General features: G+C 42.3%; 4 protein-coding genes across 4 annotated transcripts in view; all 4 read left to right on the top strand.

The window, feature by feature from the left end:
- The window catches only part of LOC126556137 (GDP-fucose protein O-fucosyltransferase 1), a 452711-nt gene that overhangs the window by 127453 nt on the left and 301351 nt on the right, over positions 1–23907 (top strand). The window lies entirely within an intron of this gene.
- The window catches only part of LOC126556377 (uncharacterized), a 306838-nt gene that overhangs the window by 164658 nt on the left and 118273 nt on the right, over positions 1–23907 (top strand). The gene's annotated exons all lie outside the window — the stretch shown is intronic.
- The window catches only part of LOC126556033 (fatty-acid amide hydrolase 2), a 526247-nt gene that overhangs the window by 397118 nt on the left and 105222 nt on the right, over positions 1–23907 (top strand). The gene's annotated exons all lie outside the window — the stretch shown is intronic.
- Positions 3068–4594, top strand: LOC126556089 (GDP-Man:Man(3)GlcNAc(2)-PP-Dol alpha-1,2-mannosyltransferase). Its single transcript, XM_050211288.1, has 2 exons — positions 3068–3090; positions 3178–4594. Exons 1-2 carry the CDS (start codon positions 3071–3073, stop codon positions 4592–4594), a joined length of 1437 nt encoding a protein of 478 aa, XP_050067245.1. The 5' UTR covers positions 3068–3070.

The raw sequence follows: 23907 nt of genomic DNA, 5'->3' as shown, positions 1-23907 counted from the left end.
CCGTGGCATGGCAGAAACCAACCCGCAAAACGGTACCATGCATCACCATTGTTGCACGTTGATCTTCTTCTACTCGCTTCGGGTTTCCCACTGCTATTTATTTCGCTTTGTTTTGGGGAACCGACATTAACCTGCCAGGCACCACCCGAATCCAATGGTGGTTTTGTACCGATTTTCGAATATGAAAACATAAAATAGCACTGGAAAGCTTTGGAAGGAAAGGTTTTCTCTGCTTTGTGCTTGTTGGCATCGCACAACTCGGGAAAACGGGGTAAATCCATAACTTGTCATTGTTTTGTTTTGGGTTGTAAATTTTATCACTACTTTCCCTTCCCAGGATCGATGGGGTCCAAAGTATTGGGAGAGCGCGAAAGGCACAAGCAAACTGGTGTGCCAATTTTTGTTTGTACCCAGCAATGCGTGAAAGTTCAATGTTGTGCGAACGATTCTCAGCCTCAGCCTCGTTCTGCCGCAATCGCTTCCAAATGTGGGGCGTCCCGCGTAGCATGAGCTACGTTTTTTCTCTCCTCTAACATTGTAATACATCATGCTGCGCTGCCGAAGGTGTCGCTAGGGAAAAACAAAAAATTGAGGAAATTATTTCTATCCTTCCATCCATTGCTCCGTTGTTCATGCTTTCGCACAAGAAAAGGGTGCGATATTTCATTAAAAATACATGGAATAAAAACAAAAATACAATAATACAAAATTCATCCTAGCCAATGATCGCCGGGACTCGAGTCACCTGGAAAACGAGGGCCATCTTCAAACTTTGAAGCTCGAAGATGAATGGAGATTGGAAAACTTCTCACCATAACACGAACGCCCGATTGCCGGAGACGCGTAAACAACTACAGGTCAGACACCCCCATTTATTAGTCACCTTTAAAGGGGTGAAACGGTTTTAAGGTTACTGGTGGCAGAATTATTAACCGGAAGCATAAATCGGAAGCATAACGTAGGAAAACTTAGTGTAAGGGGAAATAGCAACTTAACATTTCGATCTATTTACGAAAGCTTGTTTTATATAAAATATTCCAAGCAGATCTCGATGGGTGGTAAAAATTGAATGTTCTAAAGCTTATTGACAGCTTGCGAAACTATTTCAGATTTGCCTCTCCAGAACTAATATCATGCCTTATTCTACTTCTTGACTTAAGGACACCTACTAGGTCACGTCGACCATCAAATGGCTTACTAGATATATATATTTGGTATTGTTTATTGTATGGAGGCTTTGGGTCTTTAAGACCCCATTTGCCTCTTTACAGTATATGTCGGGTTACAAACTATTTCTGGTATGGGTTAATGTTAAACTATGATAACTGCTGATAAGGTTCGCTTACCCATCTTGATATAGTAGTGTATCTTTGGCAATCACAGAAGTAGAGGACTGTATCTGTCTAGGAGGTAAAAATGGCGGATATAACCGATACGAAAGGCGGGAAAGGTCTCATTGGTTGTAGTTAGAATCGAGGTCTTCTCATGGTGCGCTGTTGTGCTTGGTTGGATGGACTTTGTAGCTGAGGTCTAGGTTGTGTCAGGTGTTTTGTGGTTCAGCTGTACGAAACCGTCCTTCGTTGGCATGTTCCCGGTATGACCCGAACCCGAATCAGGTATGTGAGGGTCTTGCAGATATCATGTTCGAAGGAGGTCAGAGCACTTTGTCGATGAATAGGATGTTGTTTTTGTCGGTTGCGGAGTCCTTTGTCGCCGATCAGTTGAATGGCTATTGCTTCGGCAGAAAAGATGGAAATGTTATTAAGGAACTTGAATGGAAGTTCAGAAGAATGGAGCCATCCCTAAAGATATGGTGAAAGTGTATATATTTGTTCTGGATTTAGTGAGTAAAAGTGCTATTGGCGATTATGCTGCTTTTTTCGGTTCCCCGGAGCGTATGTTTCAGTTCCCAGTCTGTTGCATGATTTAGAAAATTGTTGGCTGGTGTGGAGTTGTAGTTCGGTGTTTGCTGTGGTGATGAGCGCAATTGCGTCGATCCCTTTCTCAAGGATCCGAGCTGCAGCTGCGACAAGTGCGCTAGACGCGTGCGGGTGCTACTAGACTTAATGATACCACAATATTGGATAATCAGTCCACACTAAGGAGAAACAGTCCTGATGGGATTTGTACCGTGGTTTTGCTGCGTAAAGAACGGCGCCGCTGTTGCCTCTACACCGGGCTGCCCGCATAGTAATATCGACGATTGTTGATGTGGCCTTCATTTCATATTATTCTACCTCTTCATTGACATGTGATCCTAAGTTCAATTCCCATACGGACCGATCCCTCGTAGTGCAAACCAGCTATCCAGTACGCATGTTATCTATTAGTCTTGTAAGCTATTAGGAACCCGGAATAACCTAGGTCGTTAAGCCAAGAGGAAGAAGAAATATGTGACTTATATCATTGGCCCGATAGGCACACAGCAAATCATGTTGTTTGTATGAATGTTAGCTCTGTATGTTTGTTACATATTATCTTACCGAATCACGTTGCCATTAGTTTTGTTGATCTCCATGTTTTAAATCAAAATTTACATGATGTTCTTTGATTTCAAACTTGACATGATTTTCCAACATGATATTTGAAATAATATTTTTTATACCGATTATTTTACAACTAATAATGATATCGTTATTCTATTGCTTCAACTTCTACTTTGGCGCGTACATTCTACCATAAAGTTGTAGCTATCCCTAGTGTGCTTTGTAATAAAATCTACAAGACGTTTCACTGTGGTAACATTGCTTTGTTGTAAAAATTTGTGCAGGTGGTGAAAAAAAAGTAGTAAATTGAAATTTCAATTGAACAAAACTGTTAAATAAACAAACAATATTTCTGTAATATTATAAAAATTACCTGAAAATATTTCTCAAAAAAGCCATTCCAGATGTCCGCTAGCCGCTTCCAGTGTGCGCACGTTTGGCATTTCACACACGCAAAATATTCCGCGTCATTTACATCAAAGCAGCCAAAAATGAACGAGCCGTACAGTTGCTGAGAAAAGCAGTTCTTTAGACAAGCACGAATCAGTTTCTACACGAAGCACGCGGGAAATTGGTTCTGCAAAATGTTCTGCTGGTGCAGTTTGTGAGTATTGCACTTGTTTTATAAATTTGATATGTACCTAGCTCATGCTAATCTGCAAACACCGGCATACACACACTTTCATTACAGTGTCTACGTGCTATTCTTTCTCGGATCGTTCGTAGCAATCGGTCTGTTGACGGTGTGCGTTCTACTGCGTCAGCTCATAAAATTTCAACGCCGCAAGCGAACCGATCAGACCGTAAAGAATGTCGCGTTCTTTCATCCGTACTGCAATGCCGGTGGTGGCGGCGAGCGAGTGCTTTGGTGTGCCATACGAGCGCTGTTGAATCGGTACGAGAACATCAAGCTGTACGTGTACACGGGTGACCTGGATGCAAAACCGGCAGAAATACTAGCCAAAGCGGAGCGTAGCTTTAACCTTACACTAGACGTGGAACGCATAACGTTCGTGTATCTCAGCAAGCGATGCTGGGTGGAAGCATCGAGATATTCGCACTTTACCCTGCTGGGGCAGAGTTTGGGCTCGATCGTGCTAGCGTTCGAAGCATTGCTAAAGCTGCAACCGGATGTGTTCGTCGACACGATGGGGTACGCGTTTACGTATCCGGTATTTGCGTACTTCGGCGGTTGTAAAATCGGATGCTACACACACTATCCCACCATTAGCACCGACATGTTGCGCCGTGTCCAGTCACAATCGCAGTCCTACAATAATAGAGGATATGTGGCGAAGAACCCGTTTGCCACCTGGCTGAAGATCGTGTACTATCGTATGTTTTCGCGCATCTACGGATGGGTTGGCCGCTGTGCGGACACCGTAATGGTGAACTCATCCTGGACGGAAAATCATATCATCTCGCTGTGGGACGTACCGTACAAGACGCACCGGGTTTATCCACCGTGCGAGGTGTCGCAGCTAAAACGGTTGGAATCGCTTGCCAACGAGGAGGACGAACATATTATCATTTTATCCGTCGGTCAGTACCGTCCCGAGAAGGACCATCCGTTGCAGCTGCAGGCAATGTACGAGTTGCGCACGCTGCTGAACAACGATGAAGCATTATGGAACCGGTTAAAGTTGTTAATCGTTGGATCGTGCCGCGATGAGGAGGACCGCGTGCGCGTCAAAAACATGCAAGATCTAGCGAAGCATCTTTCGCTCGAAAATTCGGTAGAGTTCCGGGTGAATGTCCCGTACCAAGAGCTTCTCCAATGCTATCAGCGGGCAACGATCGGTTTGCACTGCATGTGGAATGAACATTTCGGCATCAGTGTAGTCGACTGTATGGCGGCCGGCTTAATAATGGTGGCCAATCGCTCCGGTGGTCCACTGATGGATATTATCGAAACTTCCGAGGGTAGCCAGAACGGCTATCTCGCGTACGATGCTTACGATTATGCGCGCTGCATTGCCAACATACTGTACAACACGCCGGAATATAATGCGAAAATCCGGGACGCAGCACGTGCATCGGTGGACCGGTTTTCGGAGAAAGAGTTCGAGAATGGGTTTCTGCGCGCAATTTCACCCATTATGGATTAGGTGTAGGGGTGGAGCTGGTAAGTGCATTTGTTGTGTACTGACTGGACTGTTCTGAAGTATTATTTTTTTTTTCTTCCTCTTTTCTAGACTGTACAACAACATCGCGAGAAAGGTGCTAGGGCTGTTTTATTTTCTCATCAACGAAAAAATATTATAAATCATTTGATTAGAGGAATGATAGGAACATGAGGTAAGTGAGCAACCATATTATTTATGCATTGGTACATGGCAATCGTATTTGTTTCAATTATAAATGTTCGAAAATGATGCTTATGAAAAGACACTTGTTTTTAAATGTCTTATGCGGTCTTACCATGTTTATTTCGTTCATTGAATTAAAGTTGAACGATTAAAAAAAAGAACTTTTTCAACGACACATTCTATACGAATAGTTTCTATCTTGTGCGTGATGTTATCTGGAGATAAAAAAAAAATACTTTCCTTAACCGTCCGACGTAATTATTTTAGGAAAAGAAAAGTGAGCAAAATAGCCAACTTGTTTGAATTGCTGGTCAGGAAGAGTGTTGTTCAAATTTTCATTCCACGACGAATCAGGAAAAGTCAATCACTTGTCAGTTATAAAAACCGATATTTCCGTCATCAATTTTCCATGCATTAAAACTTTATCCATGCCAGTGGACGGATCTTCTTTTTTGCGTCAGCTAATCGTCACTTTAGTGTAGTGATGGGCAAAATGGTGTTTTGATCGGAATCGGCTCCTTAATAGGAACTGCATCCGAAAAACTGTTTTGGAAATGGTTCATTGTCATTATCATATTAACCATTACGATCATATTTTTCCGACTAGCTATGGTCGAGAGCACTCTAAAAGTATGTTGCTTTATTACAGGCGCAAATATTTCGTCGAAGTCTGTTCCAGATTTTTGTGAAAACATCCCCTGCGCAACTAGTCTAACTTTGTAGAGCGGATGGTGTCGTTATGTTCTTCTCTCACTCCTGGTTAGGCAATGCTCAGAAAGGTTTTTGGTTGCAGAGTTGGTACACTGTGTTTTGATGTTGCAATGGCGAGTCCCATGCCCGAATGCTTGACAGCGATGGACATGCGTTGGTCCATTTTTGCCACCGTGGTACAGCTCCCATCTTGCGATAACCTGCTGGATTGACCGCACAGTTTTTAATTTTTTAACGAACAAATTTGAAGTGCACCTGATAGAGTCTGTTTTGGATGCAATCAGCACGGCGCCTAATTTCAAACGCTTCCAGAACGTCCAGGACGGTTTCTGGAAGCTTTCGAAGCGCTGCCTTGAACGGACGCATGTTTTTCGCGCCATGCAAAATGTATTGTAATATGATCGCGCACACATGCACTGTCGGACTGCATCGGCTGCAAGCGCGGTCACAGTGCTCTAGTTGGGAATGTCCGTTCTCCCGAAATCAAGGTGGAAACTTTCGAATCGGTATCGCCTTTGATCATCCAGGCGATCGTAATAATCTGGAAGAGATTTCCCTTACAGGATTGTTGGAGACATCGAGGCCTTACCTTGGGTAGGGGGACTCTCGAAGCTCATGAACTAAAAACGCGATTGGTTTAAAGATAGATTGTTCTAGTCTTGGCGGCCCGATCAAACATGATGGTCCAAAACTATTTCGCTTTATTTATACCATAATTTTGTTGGGTTTTTTTTAAAAAGTTCTTGTTATAAAAAATAGGGTTAAAATAATTATTTGTTTTCTGTTTGTAGAACATGGGAAAATTGTCTTTTTCTTGGAAGATTATCTCATCTGAGACACCGACCTTCAAATCCTCGGGACCAGAAACCGGTACCTCGGTGTGTGAGCTAACTAGGAAATTTAAGTTAGCTAATGATTCGATTATAGTGTCGAGACTGGTCTTAGGCTCGTCACTCGAAAAGGGATGTGGCCCTTTTGGTTTCGAGCCTCCTCTTGGCGGTTGTTTTCGAGTTTTAGTATTAGTATCACCATCTTGTTCTGGGTTTTCGGTCTTTTCGGCAGGAATCGGAGTTTCTGTTTGTTGTGGATCTTTTAGATCATCAGACTTCTTCATATCGGTGCTCATGATTTTGGAGGATCATAACGACACGATTATACTACAGTCTGAGCACTTAAAAACTGCTTTTTTTAACTACTGGTAGTCAGAAATCACGATGTTCAGTTCCAGCTGAGCGATGTTCAATTACATATTCAAGATTTGATAAAACGACCCACCATTCTTACTCTCTCTCTCTCGTAGTTAAATATTTTTTTCTTCAGCTGTTGGATGATATGAGCTTCATATAGCAGCGTTTGATGATGCCCATAATCGATGGCACCATTTACGATTTTTTTTTTTAGTCGGAGGTAACGTCAAATTGTGCGTAACCTGATCCATAGTGGGTAGCTGGGGTCTGTTCTTTCGCTACACCAATCCTAGCTTCCATTGCTAGCAGAGAGACGCGGTATAACGCTGTGGCCAGGGGGAATGGTTCAAGCTGGCGGATGTTCAATCGAGAAAGACGAGCTACAATAGCAGTTCTTGGTGTGATCGAGACTTGTAATGAAGAAAGTGCATCTGACATGTTATTAAATTTAAAGTAAAGATGTTCGTATACAGCTTTCTTTTCCATAGATGAAGTCTCCTCTGACTTCTTCTTTCTGAAAGTCTCTCGGCGGCGGGTATCACGCGATGGCTTCCTGGGTTCGAATGATCTAGATGGCACTGCTTGATCCTCCTGGGGCAGGGGGCGGTTAGCGAATCGGCTATTCGGCATGGTTAATAAACTTTGTTTACTGGGTGGCAATCCAATCCCATAAAAACGCACCATTTACGATTTAGTACGTTATGAATTTCGGGGATAGCCAAAATGTGATTTATACGATGCAGGACGTCCTTGATTGGATAAGTTGGTTGCCAATGGTCTTCTTCCAACATATCAAATTTAATATTTCCTTCCGTATTTATGTTTGGGTGGTAGATCTATTGCTAAGTACTTTACTTTTTAGAGTTCGTTACGACGGATTATATTTATTCAAACCTTCGTTTTAGCTCGTTTGCTACAAGCGGTGCTATGTAGGGAAGTAGCGAGCTCGATGCGTAAGCGGAACCAATGAGCGAAAGCTTTATCGAGCACGCCAACGCTTTTTATATGCGCAGTGCAACATGCAACATGTTAAAATGAGACACGAAAGACACAGTTGCTACTTCTTTCAGTTCTCACGTTTATTCGTCAGTTGTCCGATTGCTACTGGCAGTTAGAATTCACGAGTGCAGTTCCAACTGAACGATGATCAATTACATGATTTATACGATGCAGGACGTCTTTGATTGGATAAGTTGGTTGCCAATGGTCTTCTTCCAACATATCAATTTTAATATTTCCTTCCGTATTTATGTTTGGGTGGTAGATCTATTGCTAAGTACTTTACTTTTTAGAGTTCGTTACGACGGATTATATTTATTCAAACCTTCTTTTTAGCTCGTTTGCTACAAGCGGTGCTATGTAGGGAAGTGGCGAGCTCGATGCGTAAGCGGAACCAATGAGCGAAAGCTTTATCGAGCACGCCAACGCTTTTTATATGCGCAGTGCAACATGCAACATGTTAAAATGAGACACGAAAGACACAGTTGCTACTTCTTTCAGTTCTCACGTTTATTCGTCAGTTGTCCGATTGCTACTGGCAGTTAGAATTCACGAGTGCAGTTCCAACTGAACGATGATCAATTACATGATTTCTACGATGTAGGACGTCTTTGATTGGATAAGTTGGTTGCCAATGGTCTTCTTCCAACATATCAATTTTAATATTGTTAGAACAGAGTAGTTTGAGGCGTGAAAAGATACGTGTAGTTAATACAAGGTTCTGATTTATTCTGATTTTATGAGCTTACTATGTTAATCATATAAACTCTTTGGGCTTCGTTGAATACTAGATGCTTCTATATCCAACACTCCTCCTCAACGAAGACATCTTCATCCTTTAACACCGATTGCCGTTCGATGTCGTTCCAACTTGATTCGTTCAAGTGGCTTCGTCATAATGTCCGCTTCCATTTGATCCGTTGATAAGTAACGTAGCTCGATGATTCCTTTCTGGCGCAAATCTTTAGTGAAGGCATGTTTGGTATCAATATGTTTGGTACGACTATCAATACGATCTGATTCTACCATTTTGATACAAGACTGGTTGTCTTCCCACACGACGATTGGATTCGTTTCTTCTTCACCAAGATCATCACCTAACAGTCGTTTGATCCACAGTAGTTCTTGGACAATGACACGAACTCAGCTTCTGTTGACGAAAGCGAAACACATGTTTGTTTTCTGGTTCCCCAACTTATGAGTCCTCCGCAATATTTGATCAGGAATCCGGAATTCGACTTTCTGTCATCTTCATTACCGGCCCAATCAGCATCAGCGAAACCTTCGAGTTTTCCATTACCATCGCCTAAGTGTAAACGCAGATCCTTAGTTCCCGACAGATAACGTAGGACACGTTTTGCTTCAGTCCAATCTCGATTAGTCGGATTGGATACCTTCCTGCACAGTAATGACGTACTGATACAAATATCGGGTCGTGTATTCACCGCAACATACAGCAAACTCCCCACTAACGATCGATACGATTCATTCGTTTCCAGTAATTTCTCCTCCTTTTGCTTTATATACGCGGGATCGATGGGTATCTTCGATGGTTTCGAATTTTCATGACCAAACCGAGCAATGACTTTCTCGATATAATTCTTCTGGTCAAGCGTATAATGTCCTTTGACTTTTTCAACATGTATGCCCAGGAACTGCCGTATATCACCAAGCTTTGACACCTTGAATTCCTTTTCAAGTGTAGATTGTATGCTGTTGTATTCATCCTCCGAATCACAAAATATGAGCATATCATCCACGTAGATAAGAATAAAGCAACGCTTACCATTCTTATTTCTTATATACAGGCACGAGTCTGCTTTCCCGGATTGAAAACCCATGCTTCTAAATGTATGATCAATCCGTTTGTTCCATACACGTGCTGACTGTTTCAGACCATATATGCTCCGCTTGAGCCGACACACCAGATTTTCCCCCGACTGAAATCCTGGAGGCTGCTTCATATAAACTTCATCAGATAAGTAGCCATACAGATAAGCGCATTTGATGTCCAAGTGCTTTACCACCAAATTCTTCTTAGCAGCTATCGACAGCAAGGTACGAAGAGTGGTTTGTTTCGCCACTGGGGCAAAGACTTCATCATAATCCGTGCCGAGCTGTTGAGAAAATCCTTGCGCGACCAATCTCGCCTTATAGCGTACCACCTCGCCGTTCTCAATTTCTTTCATCTTGTATGTCCACTTACATCCGACTACTTTCTTTCCTGCTGGCAACGGTACTAGCTCCCAGGTCTGATTTTCGATCAAAGAGGCTATCTCCTCCTCCATAGCAGATATCCAAGCCGTTTTATCAACACTCTGCATCGCCTCCAAGTAGCTTCTTGGTTCGCAAGTGTCTTGTTTCGTAACACCGGTTACTTCTGGATACCGCTTCGCTGGTACTCCTTTCGTTGTTCGATTTGACCTTCTCGGTACACATTCGATGTCTTCACATTCATTAGAATCATTTGCAGGGACATGATCTTCATTTTCTTCAATGATATCACTAGTGACCGTATCAAACGTTTCATTTTCGCTATCACTTTCTTGATGAAACAATTCAGATTTCTTAGTAGCTGTCTGAAACTCTATTTCCACATTATGATCGGCTTTACTAGTACGTTCATTTGTTAAACGCTCGATGTTCGCATCAAACCGAACGTCTCTACTAATAATTATCTTTCGTGTATCTTCGTCAAGCAATCTATATGCCTTGTGCTCCGACGAATAACCTACGAAAGTGAGCCGTTTTGCAGTAGCTGAAAGCTTCCCTCGCTTTTCCTTTGGGATATGTACCCACGCACTGCAACCAAAAACCTTCAAATGTTTGACGTCAGGCTTTACTCCGTACCACAACTCGAATGGTGAAACTGCAACTGATGTTGTAGGCAAGATGTTCTGCAAGTAAACTGCTGTGTTCAACGCTTCAGCCCAATAACATTGCTGCATGTTTGAGTCGGCAAGCATGCATCGAACCATCTCCAAAAGATATCGATTCTTTCGCTCTGCAACTCCATTCTGCTGAGGACTGTATCCTGCCGTAAACTGCGCTTGAATGCCTTGTCGTTTGTAGAATTCCCTTAACTTATTCCCGCGATATTCTCCTCCTTGATCCGAACGAATTATCTTCGGATTGCGCCCGAACATATTCCTTGCCATTGCCACGTACTCTCCGATCTTAAGAGTTACTTCCGACTTCTGCCTAAGCAAATACAGAACGCAGTACCTTGAGTGATCATCGATTACCGTCATGAAATAACGATAACCGGTAACGGAAGCTATCTCTAATGGTCCACAAACGTCAGTATGAACGAGATCCATCGTCGCCTTCGTAGATGATATCGATTGTTTCGGGAATAGAATTCGTACACTCTTGTTCTTCAAACAACATTCACAAGGTTCCTTAATGCCGCACTTTTTCATATTACATCCAGTCGCAAGCTTCTCTTTGCTCATTCGATTTATAGCTCTCATGTCACGATGCCCGAACCTTTTATGCCATATGTGCTCACATTCCTGATTGTGGTTACTTCTAGCTGCCAACACGATCTTGTCCGGCTGTTCCAAAACGTACAATCCATTAACGGAATGTGCACACGCCACTGTCGCTTTACCGTACATAATTCGACATCCAACATGATCGTCGAACTCCACTCTTGCACCTTTATTAGTTATCTGCGACACCGACAGCAAATTCATGGTTAAACTTGGCGTAAACAACACATCGCTCAACTTGACCTCCCTCGATACTCCGTTTTCGTCACACAACGTAATATTCACGGTACCAATTCCGTCAACTGGAGCTCGTTTTCCATCGGCCAATTTCACCCATTTCACATCGCTGCTTCGCAATTCACTAAAATATTTCCGGTCTGCGACGATATGGCTAGATGCCCCAGAATCTACAACCCATAACTTTGAATCGCTGTATCTTTCACTTACCCCGGCAAACGCAAAAGTAACTGTATCGTCCTTCTTTCGATGTATCTTGCCACGTCTGCTGCTGCTTTCCGTAGCTCGAGTCAATTCCGGACAATCAAGCTTCTTGTGACCCGTCTTGTTGCACTGGTAACACACCAGAGGTTTCTGCTGCCTCTCCCGACGTTTTCCAGCACCAACTTTCAACACCGAATCCATTGACGCTCCACGATGCTTTTCGATCTCATCGATCAGCTTCCTTTTCACCAACTCCATCGTAAGATCCTCATCAGATCGAGTCTCTAATGCGGTGGTAAAAGTGTCGAACGAACTTGGTAGGCTTCGCAAAATCATCGCGACTTTGAGATTTTCAGCAAGGTCTTGTCCGGCATTTTGGAGCTGCTCGTACAGTTCTTCCATCTCGAATAAGTGCTCGACCATGTCATCGCCTTCCGAAAAACGTTTATCGCAAACCCTTTTCAGCAATGACACTTTCGATGTAAGTGTCGTTTTCCTATGATGGTTCTGCAACGATAACCACGCCTCGCGTGCTGTCTTCGACGAACGAATCAATCCGTGTTGGTTGTCTTCAATGAGTAGGCCTATTGTCGCTCTGGCCCTGGCTACACCGGCGTCCCAAACATCTTGCGACACTGCTTCAGGCTTCACTCCTGGTTCCACGTAGCACCAAAGATCCTCACGGACCAACAGCAATTCCACTTTGAAGCGCCAGCTGTTGTAATGACTGTTGTTCAGTTTCACCATACTAAATCGGCCATCCATTCTGGAACAACGATTTTACGAACGTAACGAGACAAATATTCACTTTTCTTCTGAAAAATGCCCTGGGCCCATAACCTGTTAGAACAGAGTAGTTTGAGGCGTGAAAAGATACGTGTAGTTAATACAAGGTTCTGATTTATTCTGATTTTATGAGCTTACTATGTTAATCATATAAACTCTTTGGGCTTCGTTGAATACTAGATGCTTCTATATCCAACAAATATTTCCTTCCGTATTTATGTTAGGGTGGTAGATTTGTTGCTAAGTACTTTACCTTTTAGAGTTCGTTACGACGGATTATATTTATTCAAACCTTCGTTTTAGCTCGTTTGCTACAAGCGGTGCTATGTAGGGAAGTGGCGAGCTCGATGCTTAAGCGGAACCAGTGAGCGAAAGCTTTGTCGAGCACGCCAACGCTTTTTATATGCGCAGTGCAACATGCAACATGTTAAAATGAGACACGAAAGACACAGTTGCTACTTCTTTCAGTTCTCACGTGTATTCGTCAGTTGTCCGATTGCTACTGGCAGTTAGAATTCACGAGTGCAGTTCCAACTGAACGATGTTCAAGTGCATGATTTATACGATGCAGGACATCTTTGATTGGATATGTTGGTTGCCAATGGTCTTCTTCCAACATATCAATTTTAATATTTCCTTCCGTATTTATGTTAGGGTGGTAGATTTGTTGCTAAGTACTTTACCTTTTAGAGTTCGTTACGACGGATTATATTTATTCAAACCTTCGTTTTAGCTCGTTTGCTACAAGCGGTGCTATGTAGGGAAGTGGCGAGCTCGATGCTTAAGCGGAACCAGTGAGCGAAAGCTTTGTCGAGCACGCCAACGCTTTTTATATGCGCAGTGCAACATGCAACATGTTAAAATGAGACACGAAAGACACAGTTGCTACTTCTTTCAGTTCTCACGTGTATTCGTCAGTTGTCCGATTGCTACTGGCAGTTAGAATTCTCGAGTGCAGTTCCAGCTGAACGATGTTCAAGTACATGATTTCTACGATGCAGGACATCTTTGATTGGATAAGTTGGTTGCCAATGGTCTTCTTCCAACATATAAATTTTAATATTTCCTTCCGTATTTATGTTTGGGTGGTAGATCTATTGCTAAGTACTTTACTTTTTAGAGTTCGTTACGACGGATTATATTTATTCAAACCTTCGTTTTAGCTCGTTTGCTACAAGCGGTGCTATGTAGGGAAGTGGCGAGCTCGATGCGTAAGCGGAACCAATGAGCGAAAGCTTTATCGAGCACGCCAACGCTTTTTATATGCGCAGTGCAACATGCAACATGTTAAAATGAGACACGAAAGACACAGTTGCTACTTCTTTCAGTTCTCACGTTTATTCGTCAGTTGTCCGATTGCTACTGGCAGTCAGAATTCTCGAGTGCAGTTCCAGCTGAACGATGTTCAAGTACATGATTTCTACGATGCAGGACATCTTTGATTGGATAAGTTGGTTGCCAATGGTCTTCTTCCAACATATCAATTTTAATATTGTTAGAACAGAGTAGTTTGAGGCGTGAAAAGATACGTGTAGTTAATACAAGGTTCTGATTTATTCTGATTTTATGAGCTTACTATGTTAATCATATAAACTCTTTGGGCTTCGTTGAATACTAGATGCTTCTATATCCAACAAATATTTCCTTCCGTATTTATGTTAGGGTGGTAGATCTGTTGCTAAGTACTTTACCTTTTAGAGTTCGTTACGACGGATTATATTTATTCAAACCTTCGTTTTAGCTCGTTTGCTACAAGCGGTGCTATGTAGGGAAGTTGCGAGCTCGATGCGTAAGCGGAACCAATGAGCGAAAGCTTTATCGAGCACGCCAACGCTTTTTACATGCGCAGTGCAACATGCAACATGTTAAAATGAGACACGAAAGACACAGTTGCTACTTCTTTCAGTTCTCACGTGTATTCGTCAGTTGTCCGATTGCTACTGGCAGTCAGAATTCACGATGTGCAGTTCCAGCTGAACGATGTTCAAGTGCATGATTTATACGATGCAGGACATCTTTGATTGGATAAGTTGGTTGCCAATGGTCTTCTTCCAACATATAAATTTTAATATTTCCTTCCGTATTTATGTTAGGGTGGTAGATCTATTGCTAAGTACTTTACTTTTTAGAGTTCGTTACGACGGATTATATTTATTCAAACCTTCGTTTTAGCTCGTTTGCTACAAGCGGTGCTATGTAGGGAAGTGGCGAGCTCGATGCGTAAGCGGAACCAATGAGCGAAAGCTTTATCGAGCACGCCAACGCTTTTTACATGCGCAGTGCAACATGCAACATGTTAAAATGAGACACGAAAGACACAGTTGCTACTTCTTTCAGTTCTCACGTTTATTCGTCAGTTGTCCGATTGCTACTGGCAGTTAGAATTCACGAGTGCAGTTCCAACTGAACGATGATCAATTACATGATTTATACGATGCAGGACATCTTTGATTGGATAAGTTGGTTGCCAATGGTCTTCTTCCAACATATCAATTTTAATATTTCCTTCCGTATTTATGTTTGGGTGGTAGATCTATTGCTAAGTACTTTACTTTTTAGAGTTCGTTACGACGGATTATATTTATTCAAACCTTCTTTTTAGCTCGTTTGCTACAAGCGGTGCTATGTAGGGAAGTGGCGAGCTCGATGCGTAAGCGGAACCAATGAGCGAAAGCTTTATCGAGCACGCCAACGCTTTTTATATGCGCAGTGCAACATGCAACATGTTAAAATGAGACACGAAAGACACAGTTGCTACTTCTTTCAGTTCTCACGTTTATTCGTCAGTTGTCCGATTGCTACTGGCAGTTAGAATTCACGAGTGCAGTTCCAACTGAACGATGATCAATTACATGATTTATACGATGCAGGACATCTTTGATTGGATAAGTTGGTTGCCAATGGTCTTCTTCCAACATATAAATTTTAATATATCCCTCCGTATTTACGCTGAAATTGGGATTTTTCGACCCCCTCCCCCCCTATCGTAACAAAACGTAACGTTGGAGGAGACCCCCCTTCCAAAATTACGTAACGCATGATCGAACACCCCCCCCCCCCCTAATTTGGTTTTGCATCAACAAATACAAAAAAATATGGGTTTATATTTTTTTATTTGATTGCTTTTTTAATGTATGCAGAGTTGTTTTAATTAATGTTTAATTAAAATTAATGTTTAATTAATGAAAGGAAAGTTAGATAAAAAATTTATAATTAAAGAAACGCATAATATATATGTTGAGCATTTTTAGACATCTTGCCAGATTGGCTTCAATTGTTCAGTAATGTTTATGATGGGAACACTATCTGTTTCGATTACATTGGTATCTTCTTCATTCCATATGGCATCTTCATTATTTATGTGTATTACTTCTTTAAACCTATCATCATTCTTTTGTTCTGAAGTAAGGTTTTTGTTCCCTTCTCATTGGCTAGCATGCATTCTCAAATGCTCGTTTAGCAAAACATGTGATGCAAAATATATTTCACATTTTTTACAAATTCGGTTTTGTATAATTTTTTGGACAGAAGGGCAATATAAATCGTATGGCTGCTCCCTAAACGAAAGCAGCGATTTTGGAAGTATTTTAGCAATGCTTATGGAATTTCGAAGAAAAAGTGAAACATATGACCCGCTGTCAAATAAATTGGGGTTAACAGCTTTTAGTCCATCATCTGTTTGTTCGATGCGAATCGGTGCAGAAAAGAATTGCTCCGGCATTACATTAAAATAGCTACTTCTAGGTTCACTGCAGCATTTACGATTCGCACATTTGACAATTTGTAAAAAATACTGCGAAGAGCGTATTTGATGGCTAGCAAACCATTTAGAATCCCAACAAGGAATTGAATCCGTTGATATCTCAGAGACAGCCGGATCAACATATTCGCATACCACGGGGAATCCATCGAACATCAGATCATTCCACACTTCTGCAAGCGTTTCTCCTGCATACCTGAAGTTTTTCTTTTCAAGTTCTACATCGGCAGTTTGCAATTTATCGTTCAGATGTGATCCATAATGATCATGTGGTAAAACTAGACCAGCTAGTTCCCGAGATAATGGTGCCATCCTTCTTTCTACGCGGTTAAAGGCACTTCTGCCTGGTGCATTGGTCGCTAGAAATAGGGCATCTAGTTTATATTTAAGGAAGTTTCGAATTGCCACGTCGATTACCTTTCGGTATCGTGGATTTTCATCTGGCCCTCCGTCCACAGTCACTACATGCACTGGTTTTACGTTGCCTTGATAGTGCATTATGTCATCAAACTCAGGTAGATCTAGCAGTCTTTCATAGTCCAGACCATGTGAATATGCTGTTGATGAAGAATGTTTTCCTGAAGATAAACGTACAATTAATATTGCTATGATCAAGTATATGAAACATTGAATTGTTCAAACCTGATCGAATTGCCACATATGTAGGCCCACCATAGCCAACAGCTTCACGCTGACCGTTTCCGTTCGGCTTTATCGTTATACCAGCATATACAGAAGGTATCAGTTTGTGTCGATTGGCCACCACCCAGTCATGGTCTGGCAACGTCACTCTATACTCCATATGCATCAGAAGCGGTGCTTGCTTATTTGCTGCTGTAACGCCGATAGCAACTCGCGCCTTATCATCCTGGCTCAATAATGCAACTTCTTTGGGTCCAAGTAATGAAGACATTTCTTCTAGCATATGGATTGTTGTAGTGCAAAATTCGCCGTCTTGATGTTTCATGTGTTTGTCATTCGTAGCGCGAAGAAGCTTCACGGGAACCGTTGTGACCTTCTTGTGTATTCGATCTTTTCGGCAGCAATCTCAAATAAGTTGCTGAGCGACTGATCTGATATCCTTGCAATTGCAATGCCTCCTGCAGTTCTGAAAGCGTTTTTACGCTTCTGATACTTTCATCATGACGTTTGTCCTCGGCAGCAGATCCATGTAGTGCAATAGAAACAATCGCTGCTAGCAGTTCTGGCTGATTTTCTTCAATTGGTGGTCTCCCCGAACATGCATGCATAGTTAAATATTCACTTGCTTGAGGCACATTTTTAAGCAAAGTTTGCATTGCCTTCTTTTTCTCATCACGAAACTTTTTCTGCCTTTCCTGTCCTTTTATTTTCTTACGCAATTCGTCTTCCTTTTCCCTCCGTTTAGCAATAAGATTTTTTAGTAGAGTTGCATCTGCTTTAGAGAGTAAATTATTATCTTCACGCTCCCTAAGTTTCACCTGAAATTATTAGGAGTATTAATGTGTTCGTGCGGTTTTTAACCAAAGTTTTGGGCTCTGTTTTGGCGAAATGGTAATTTATTCAATTTTCAAAATACTGTCCGTCACTTTCCACAACCTTCTTCCACCTTTCAGGCAACTTTCTGATCCCGTCGCGGAAAAAAGATGGCGGTTTGGCCGCTAACCAATCCTCCATCCATTTTTGCACTTCTTGGTGATTATGGAACTGCTGGTCAGCCAGGCTGTGTTCCATCGACCGGAACAAATAGTAATCAGAAGGGGCAATGTCTGGGCTATACAGCGGGTGGGGTAGGACATCCCATTTGCGTGTTTTTAAATAATTTTTAACCGGTACCGCTATATGTGGCCTGGCATTGTCATGTAGCAATATGACTTTGTCGTGTCTATCGGCGTATTGTGGTCTTTTTTCTTTCAAAGCACGGCTTAAACGCATCAATTGTCGTCTATAGACCTCCCCAGTGATCTTTTCGTTTGGTTGTAGCAGCTCATAATACACCACACCCAGCTGGTCCCACCAAATACACAGCATGATCTTCGCGCCATGAATATTCGGCTTGGCTGTCGATGATGTGGCATGTCCGGGGTATCCATACGTTGCACGACGTTTTGGATTATCGTAATGTACCCACTTTTCATCACCAGTCACTATTCGATGCAAAAATCCCTTCCGCTCTTGCCTTTGGAGCAGTTGTTCACAAGTGAACAAACGGCGTTCGACGTCTCTTGGCTTCAGGTCATAGGGCAACCAATTTCCCACCTTCCGGATCATTCCCATTGCTTTTAATCGAAGAGAAATGGTTGGCTGAGCCACTCCCAGTGTCTGTGCAAGTGTTTTTTGGTTTTGTGATGGATCTTCATCCAGTATTGCCTCTAATTCTCCATCCTCAAACTTTCGTGGTCCTCCGGAACGCTCCTCATCTTCCAAATCAAAATTGCCACTTTTGAACCGTGCAAACCACTTCTGACACATTCGTTCAGCTAGAGCATGGTCACCATACACTTCTACCAAAATTTTATAACTTTCGGCAGCCTTTTTCTTCATATTGAAATAATGAAGCAAAACTCCCAGCAAAAACACATTATTTGGTACAAATGATGCCATGTTCGGTGCTCGCAGATACTATGTTATTTACTATTTATCAAAATGACAGATAGTGGATATTGTAGCCCAATAATGACACTTCAAATTGGCAGTGTTGCCAGATTCAATAAATATGTACTAAATAAATGGGAGCATTAATACCAAAACCGCACGAACACATTAATACACCTTAGTTGACAATGGCATCAATTTCTTTGGACGCCAGCTCTCTAAGTTGGCTGCGCTTACATTTTCTTCTAAGAGTTTTAACGCAGAAACATCGGCACGACGAGTTGGAATAGGCACAGTCGTGGATGACATGCAGGTGGTCTCGTTCGAGGAAGACGTAAAGAAGCCTGATGTCTCGATTCGCTTTTTGGAATCAACCAAAAAGTTCTTCAGTTCCTGCCATAACATCAAATCCCCAAACACCTGCATGGTAATACCGATATTTGGAATCAGATCTTGCAGAAACGATCTCAAGTCCTCTTTTGAGATGGAAGGAGTCTCCCGAAAGCAAATCTCAGATGTAATCATTCCCACTATCTTCCAATGGTGTTGAAGGTTCTCCGGAACTGTCACTATCGAACTCAGCTTCGGAGTCGTATCCAAAATTTCACTTTGGCAATTTTCTGGCGGTCCACTTGCGAGCGACAATCCCGCGCCAAGTGACCCAGTAGCAGACAGCGATAGCAATGCTGTCGTTCGACTGGTGCTGGCATGGACTCCTACAGGTAGCTGATGTAACCGCACAGTTTGCCGGAGCGTCCAGAGAGCGTCTTTGCTTTCTTGGCTGGAAGCCGCACGCGGGCTTGCTTGATACCGTCAGTCCGCTCCCACATGCTGACCGTTGTAATGTCTGCCTTGCCCTCAATCGCAACATCGAGAGCATCACGCAGTTCTTCTGTGGCTCAAGGGTCAACATGGTTAACTATAAGGTTAACCATGTTTTATAAGGTTAACCATAAGGTTAACTGAGGCACCACCTCGATCACGTCGCACTTCGTGCGGCGCTGTCTGCGTCCTGTTGAATGCTGCTGATGCGAAGGTTGGGCAGCAGCCACTCGTTGCTGCTGCTGCGAAGGTTGGGCAGCGGCCACTCGTTGCTGTTGCTGACGCTGCTGCTGTTGACGTGCGGACTTACGGCGCACCACCTCAGCCCAAGAGCCGCCTTCTTGAACTTGAGACGGCGCCACCGTTGCCGCCGCCACACCCTGCTGCTGATGCTGCTGGTCGTCTGGCTGCTGCTACTGCTGCAATACTCTCCTCTGTTGCTGAGCGCTCGAATGCTGCCGCTGCTGCCGGCTTAAGGTTTTTTTGCCAAAAGCGTGGAGCTTCCGATTGTCTGCGTCCATTTTCTCTTTGCGGTTCTTTGCCTCTTGGCGGGCCTCTCGCAGGACCATTCGGGCCCTCTCGGCCACCGTCTCCACCTGCACCCAGGTAGCAGCGAGATCTGTTCCTCCAGGTTGCGGACTACCGCTACCAGATTCTCATTGTCCGCCTTTGCTTCAACCAGCATTCGGTGGATCTCACCGGACGGCGTGCACCCCGTCACTATCGTTGTTTTTATTGTAGACGCCTTCGTCGACATCGTCGTCGAGCCAGTAATCGCGCTTTCTGCATTTCACTAGAACCTGCCGCTATCTACCGATTGTGTCACTTTGGGTCGGTTTCACTCGGATTTACCACCAAAAAAATATAATTTTCATAGGAGCTCACTAGAATGCGTGTTGACAACACAACTGTCCCACCCTCCCAACTTCAGCATAGCTGAAGAGGCTTAAACCACTTCCACCCACTGCATCGACAAGCGATTCTGTATCGGAGTGTGTGTATCCATGAGCAACTTCAGTGTGTGGTTGCGGTAACGCCACATGTTGTCCGAACTCCACAAATGACTTGGCGCGACCTTTGACAAGTCCGTGATATAATACTGTATCATTATAGTCGAGGTCGCCGTGAAGTCGTATTTTTCCGAAGACACAGATTTCGCCGACCGCAAAGTAATACTCCACGATGGCATCGATTTCCGCGCTCGATAATTCTCGGAACTGGCGGGGTTTAGATTTTCTTACAAGAGTTTTAGTGCGGAAACATCGGCACGATGAATTTAAGTTGGTGCAATCGTGCACGACGTGGAGATGGACGCGTTCGAGGAAAACGAAAAACATCCTAATGTTTCTTTTCGCTTTTTCAAGGACACTAAGAAGGTCTTTAGTTCCTGCCACAGAACTAAATCCCCAAATAACGGCATGGTAATACCGATATTTGGTATCACGTCGTCGTATCCGTAAAACATGCACTTGCTTGGAGACAACTGGTTGCTCTTCCACGATCATAGTTGCTGGAGGCAAAACTAACTAAATTAACTCGACTGTGTCCATATCCTTTGCTGTCGAGTGGGTGACTGGAATTTTCTAGTAAGACAGATTCTCTTCCTTTAGTAGACCGCATTCCTACATTTTGACTCTGTCAAGAGAATCTGAAAATCCAACTCAGCCTTCGAGAACTGCCGGAGTATGCTTTGAAGTGTTTTACTTCGGCTACGGATCCCACGTTGAGTCGAGTTCACGGTCACGTTCCCCTTCAACGTGCCGTCATAGTTTACACCGTATCGTAAAACTTGTTTGTTTTTCGAACTGAAGCTTAGATCGTGACTATTAATGAAACTTGAACAGCACTTTCCACAAGCAGAGAATTCATATTTATCTCGGAAATATGCCCGCCGAGAAAAAGTTATATGAGTTTTTTGTTTTATGATTAGAATTAAAAACAGTTATATATTAAAGCTAACTTTTCGCAATTATAACTATAGAGTTATGGTTATCTTTCTTTTTGTAATAGAAAAACAGGTTTAATTACAGAAAACAAACTTTTAATATTTTATTGAGAGCTGATACACCTCGGCTGCACGATGGGCGAAGACTGCTAGACTGCGCTAGATGGTTCTCCCGTTGGCCGCTTGTCCCACGGTACCATGTTGCATGCTGACATTCCTGGAGTATCAGATGACATGCTGATGCTCGGAAGTCACGTTGTACAACACGGGACCAAGGTGTCGGATGCAACTCAGCGTGTGAAACATTCTGTGCATAACTATAGATTCTTAGCATTTTTACTGTAATTATACTTAGAAGAGCTTGCTGGTTGTTGCTCTACTGTTCATGATCGCTGAGATAGTGGAGCTGGAATTGTCAGTGTGGATGAGGAGATATTCATAGCTCCAAACTTGGTAGGTTGATTGGACATCAAGAGAGTTATTATTTTCTTTTCCATTTCCATTATCTTCTCTATGTTTTGATCAAGTGACCCTTTGTGAAACAAGTTGTCTACTATTTGGTTTACTATTTGAATCCCAGTTAGACCCAGGAGTCCTCTAAGTACTTCCGAATTCCAACTTCTTTTGCGTCGGCTACTTCCTTCACCCGCTTCAGCATAGCTGAAGAGGTTTAAGCCACTTCCACACTATAGCTCAAACACTATTTCATCTGAATCTGCTATTGGTATTATCCTTTTCGCCTTTGAAACAACAGAGTTCTCAGTAAGGGTTCATACTTTCTTTCCTCCAACTCCGAGTAATTTCGATCCTACCACCATCATGCATCTCAGGCTTGAAACAATTATAAGTATATGTATATCGATTGCCAAACAATGCATAAATAATCCATGTCATTTGCGAACTTATCGAGCTAACCATATAAGGGAAAACTAAGTTAAGCAAATGTTTCAAGGTACTTTAGTTTTGAAATGTACATGAGGCCACGATGTTAGTTACTGTATTTAGGAAATATTAATAAGCTCAAAATGGCTGATTCGGTTAGATCGTTAGATCGCGGTAGTAATCAAAAATCCAAAAATGATAAGAATAATGATCTTTGTAAACATTATAATTTATTTCATATTGGCTATATTGTTGAGTAGGAATTGAGAGGGATTTTATGGATAGGCATGTTGATGTTTTTTTTTTCAAGAGCTACAATAAAAAGATCTACTTAGTAAGAACATATTTCCGTACTTATTTTTTTTTTTTGTACTACAGCTCGGCGAAATATTATCTTTTACATATTTAAACTGACTTAACAAAAGTAGATATCACACAATAAATATACAACCGCCACTAGGGGGGAGGTAAGTAATTATTAGCGGAAATTGGAGTAAGTGCGTCATGTTAAGCAATTTATGCTGAAACTTTTTTTACCTTCTTTTTTAAAGCTGAATTGCTTTCATTGTCATTTAACACTCGTTTTTCACTTATAAATCACTCCTAGAAAAATAAAATAAAGCAAAAATAACCGTTATATGAATGTTTTCAAAATTTCTAAAAATAATTTTGAAAGATTTTTGAGTATTGGAACAACAGTGTCATATGATACAACGATCTAGATCTTCTTCTTCTTAGCTTAACGACCTCTAAGGTCATGCCGGCCATCGAAATGGCTTTCTAGACTCCCGATACCACGTAGTTGGTTAGTCAGTGCTCACTACGGGGTACGGTCCGGATGGGATTACAACCCCGGCGCCGCTGTCGCCTACACCACCGGGCCACCCGCCCGGTGATCTAGATAAAATCATCAAATACTAAGTGAAAATCTATCAGACCAGAATCTTTTCATAACTATACAGTAGAAAAATGTGGCAACCAAGTGTTGTCAATAGCACTGCCGATCAAATCAATACAATCATCCGAAGACGTCAATAGCGTGCCGAACGAGTCAATAGTGTGCTCAAACGATTCTATAACGCGCTGAATGTGTCAATAAAACCAGTGAAAACCCTGTATGATAGGGGTTCTTTTGATTCCCGAATTTAAACTTTTTTTTGTTTTAAAAATAGTTTCATAGTGACCAGAACATAGATTTATACTGGTTGTAGGATTTGTCTCCTTCGGTTTTCTAGAATTTCACGTGTGTTATCGGATTTCACTGATGATTCCATTGTAGTCCTCATAACTAACTACACGTCATCCTGCTTCTCTCTGAACTACTTTTGAAAACAAAAACGAATCTGATTCTGGGGCTTGACCCCAAGTCGATCCGATCAGAATGTTGATTCCCATCCAGTATTGAGATCTCGTGTTTGTGAACAACAACTTTTACGTTTTTTATAGCACAACTCTGAACAAAATCAGCAAAATAATGATTAAACATCGTTTTTCTTTCAACTTTGACATGT

This window comes from Anopheles maculipalpis, chromosome 2RL (genome assembly GCF_943734695.1).
Source record: "Anopheles maculipalpis chromosome 2RL, idAnoMacuDA_375_x, whole genome shotgun sequence".
NCBI lineage: Eukaryota > Metazoa > Arthropoda > Insecta > Diptera > Culicidae > Anopheles > Anopheles maculipalpis.
Note: the sequence above shows the minus strand (reverse complement) of the source record. Positions and strands in the feature narration are given on the sequence as shown.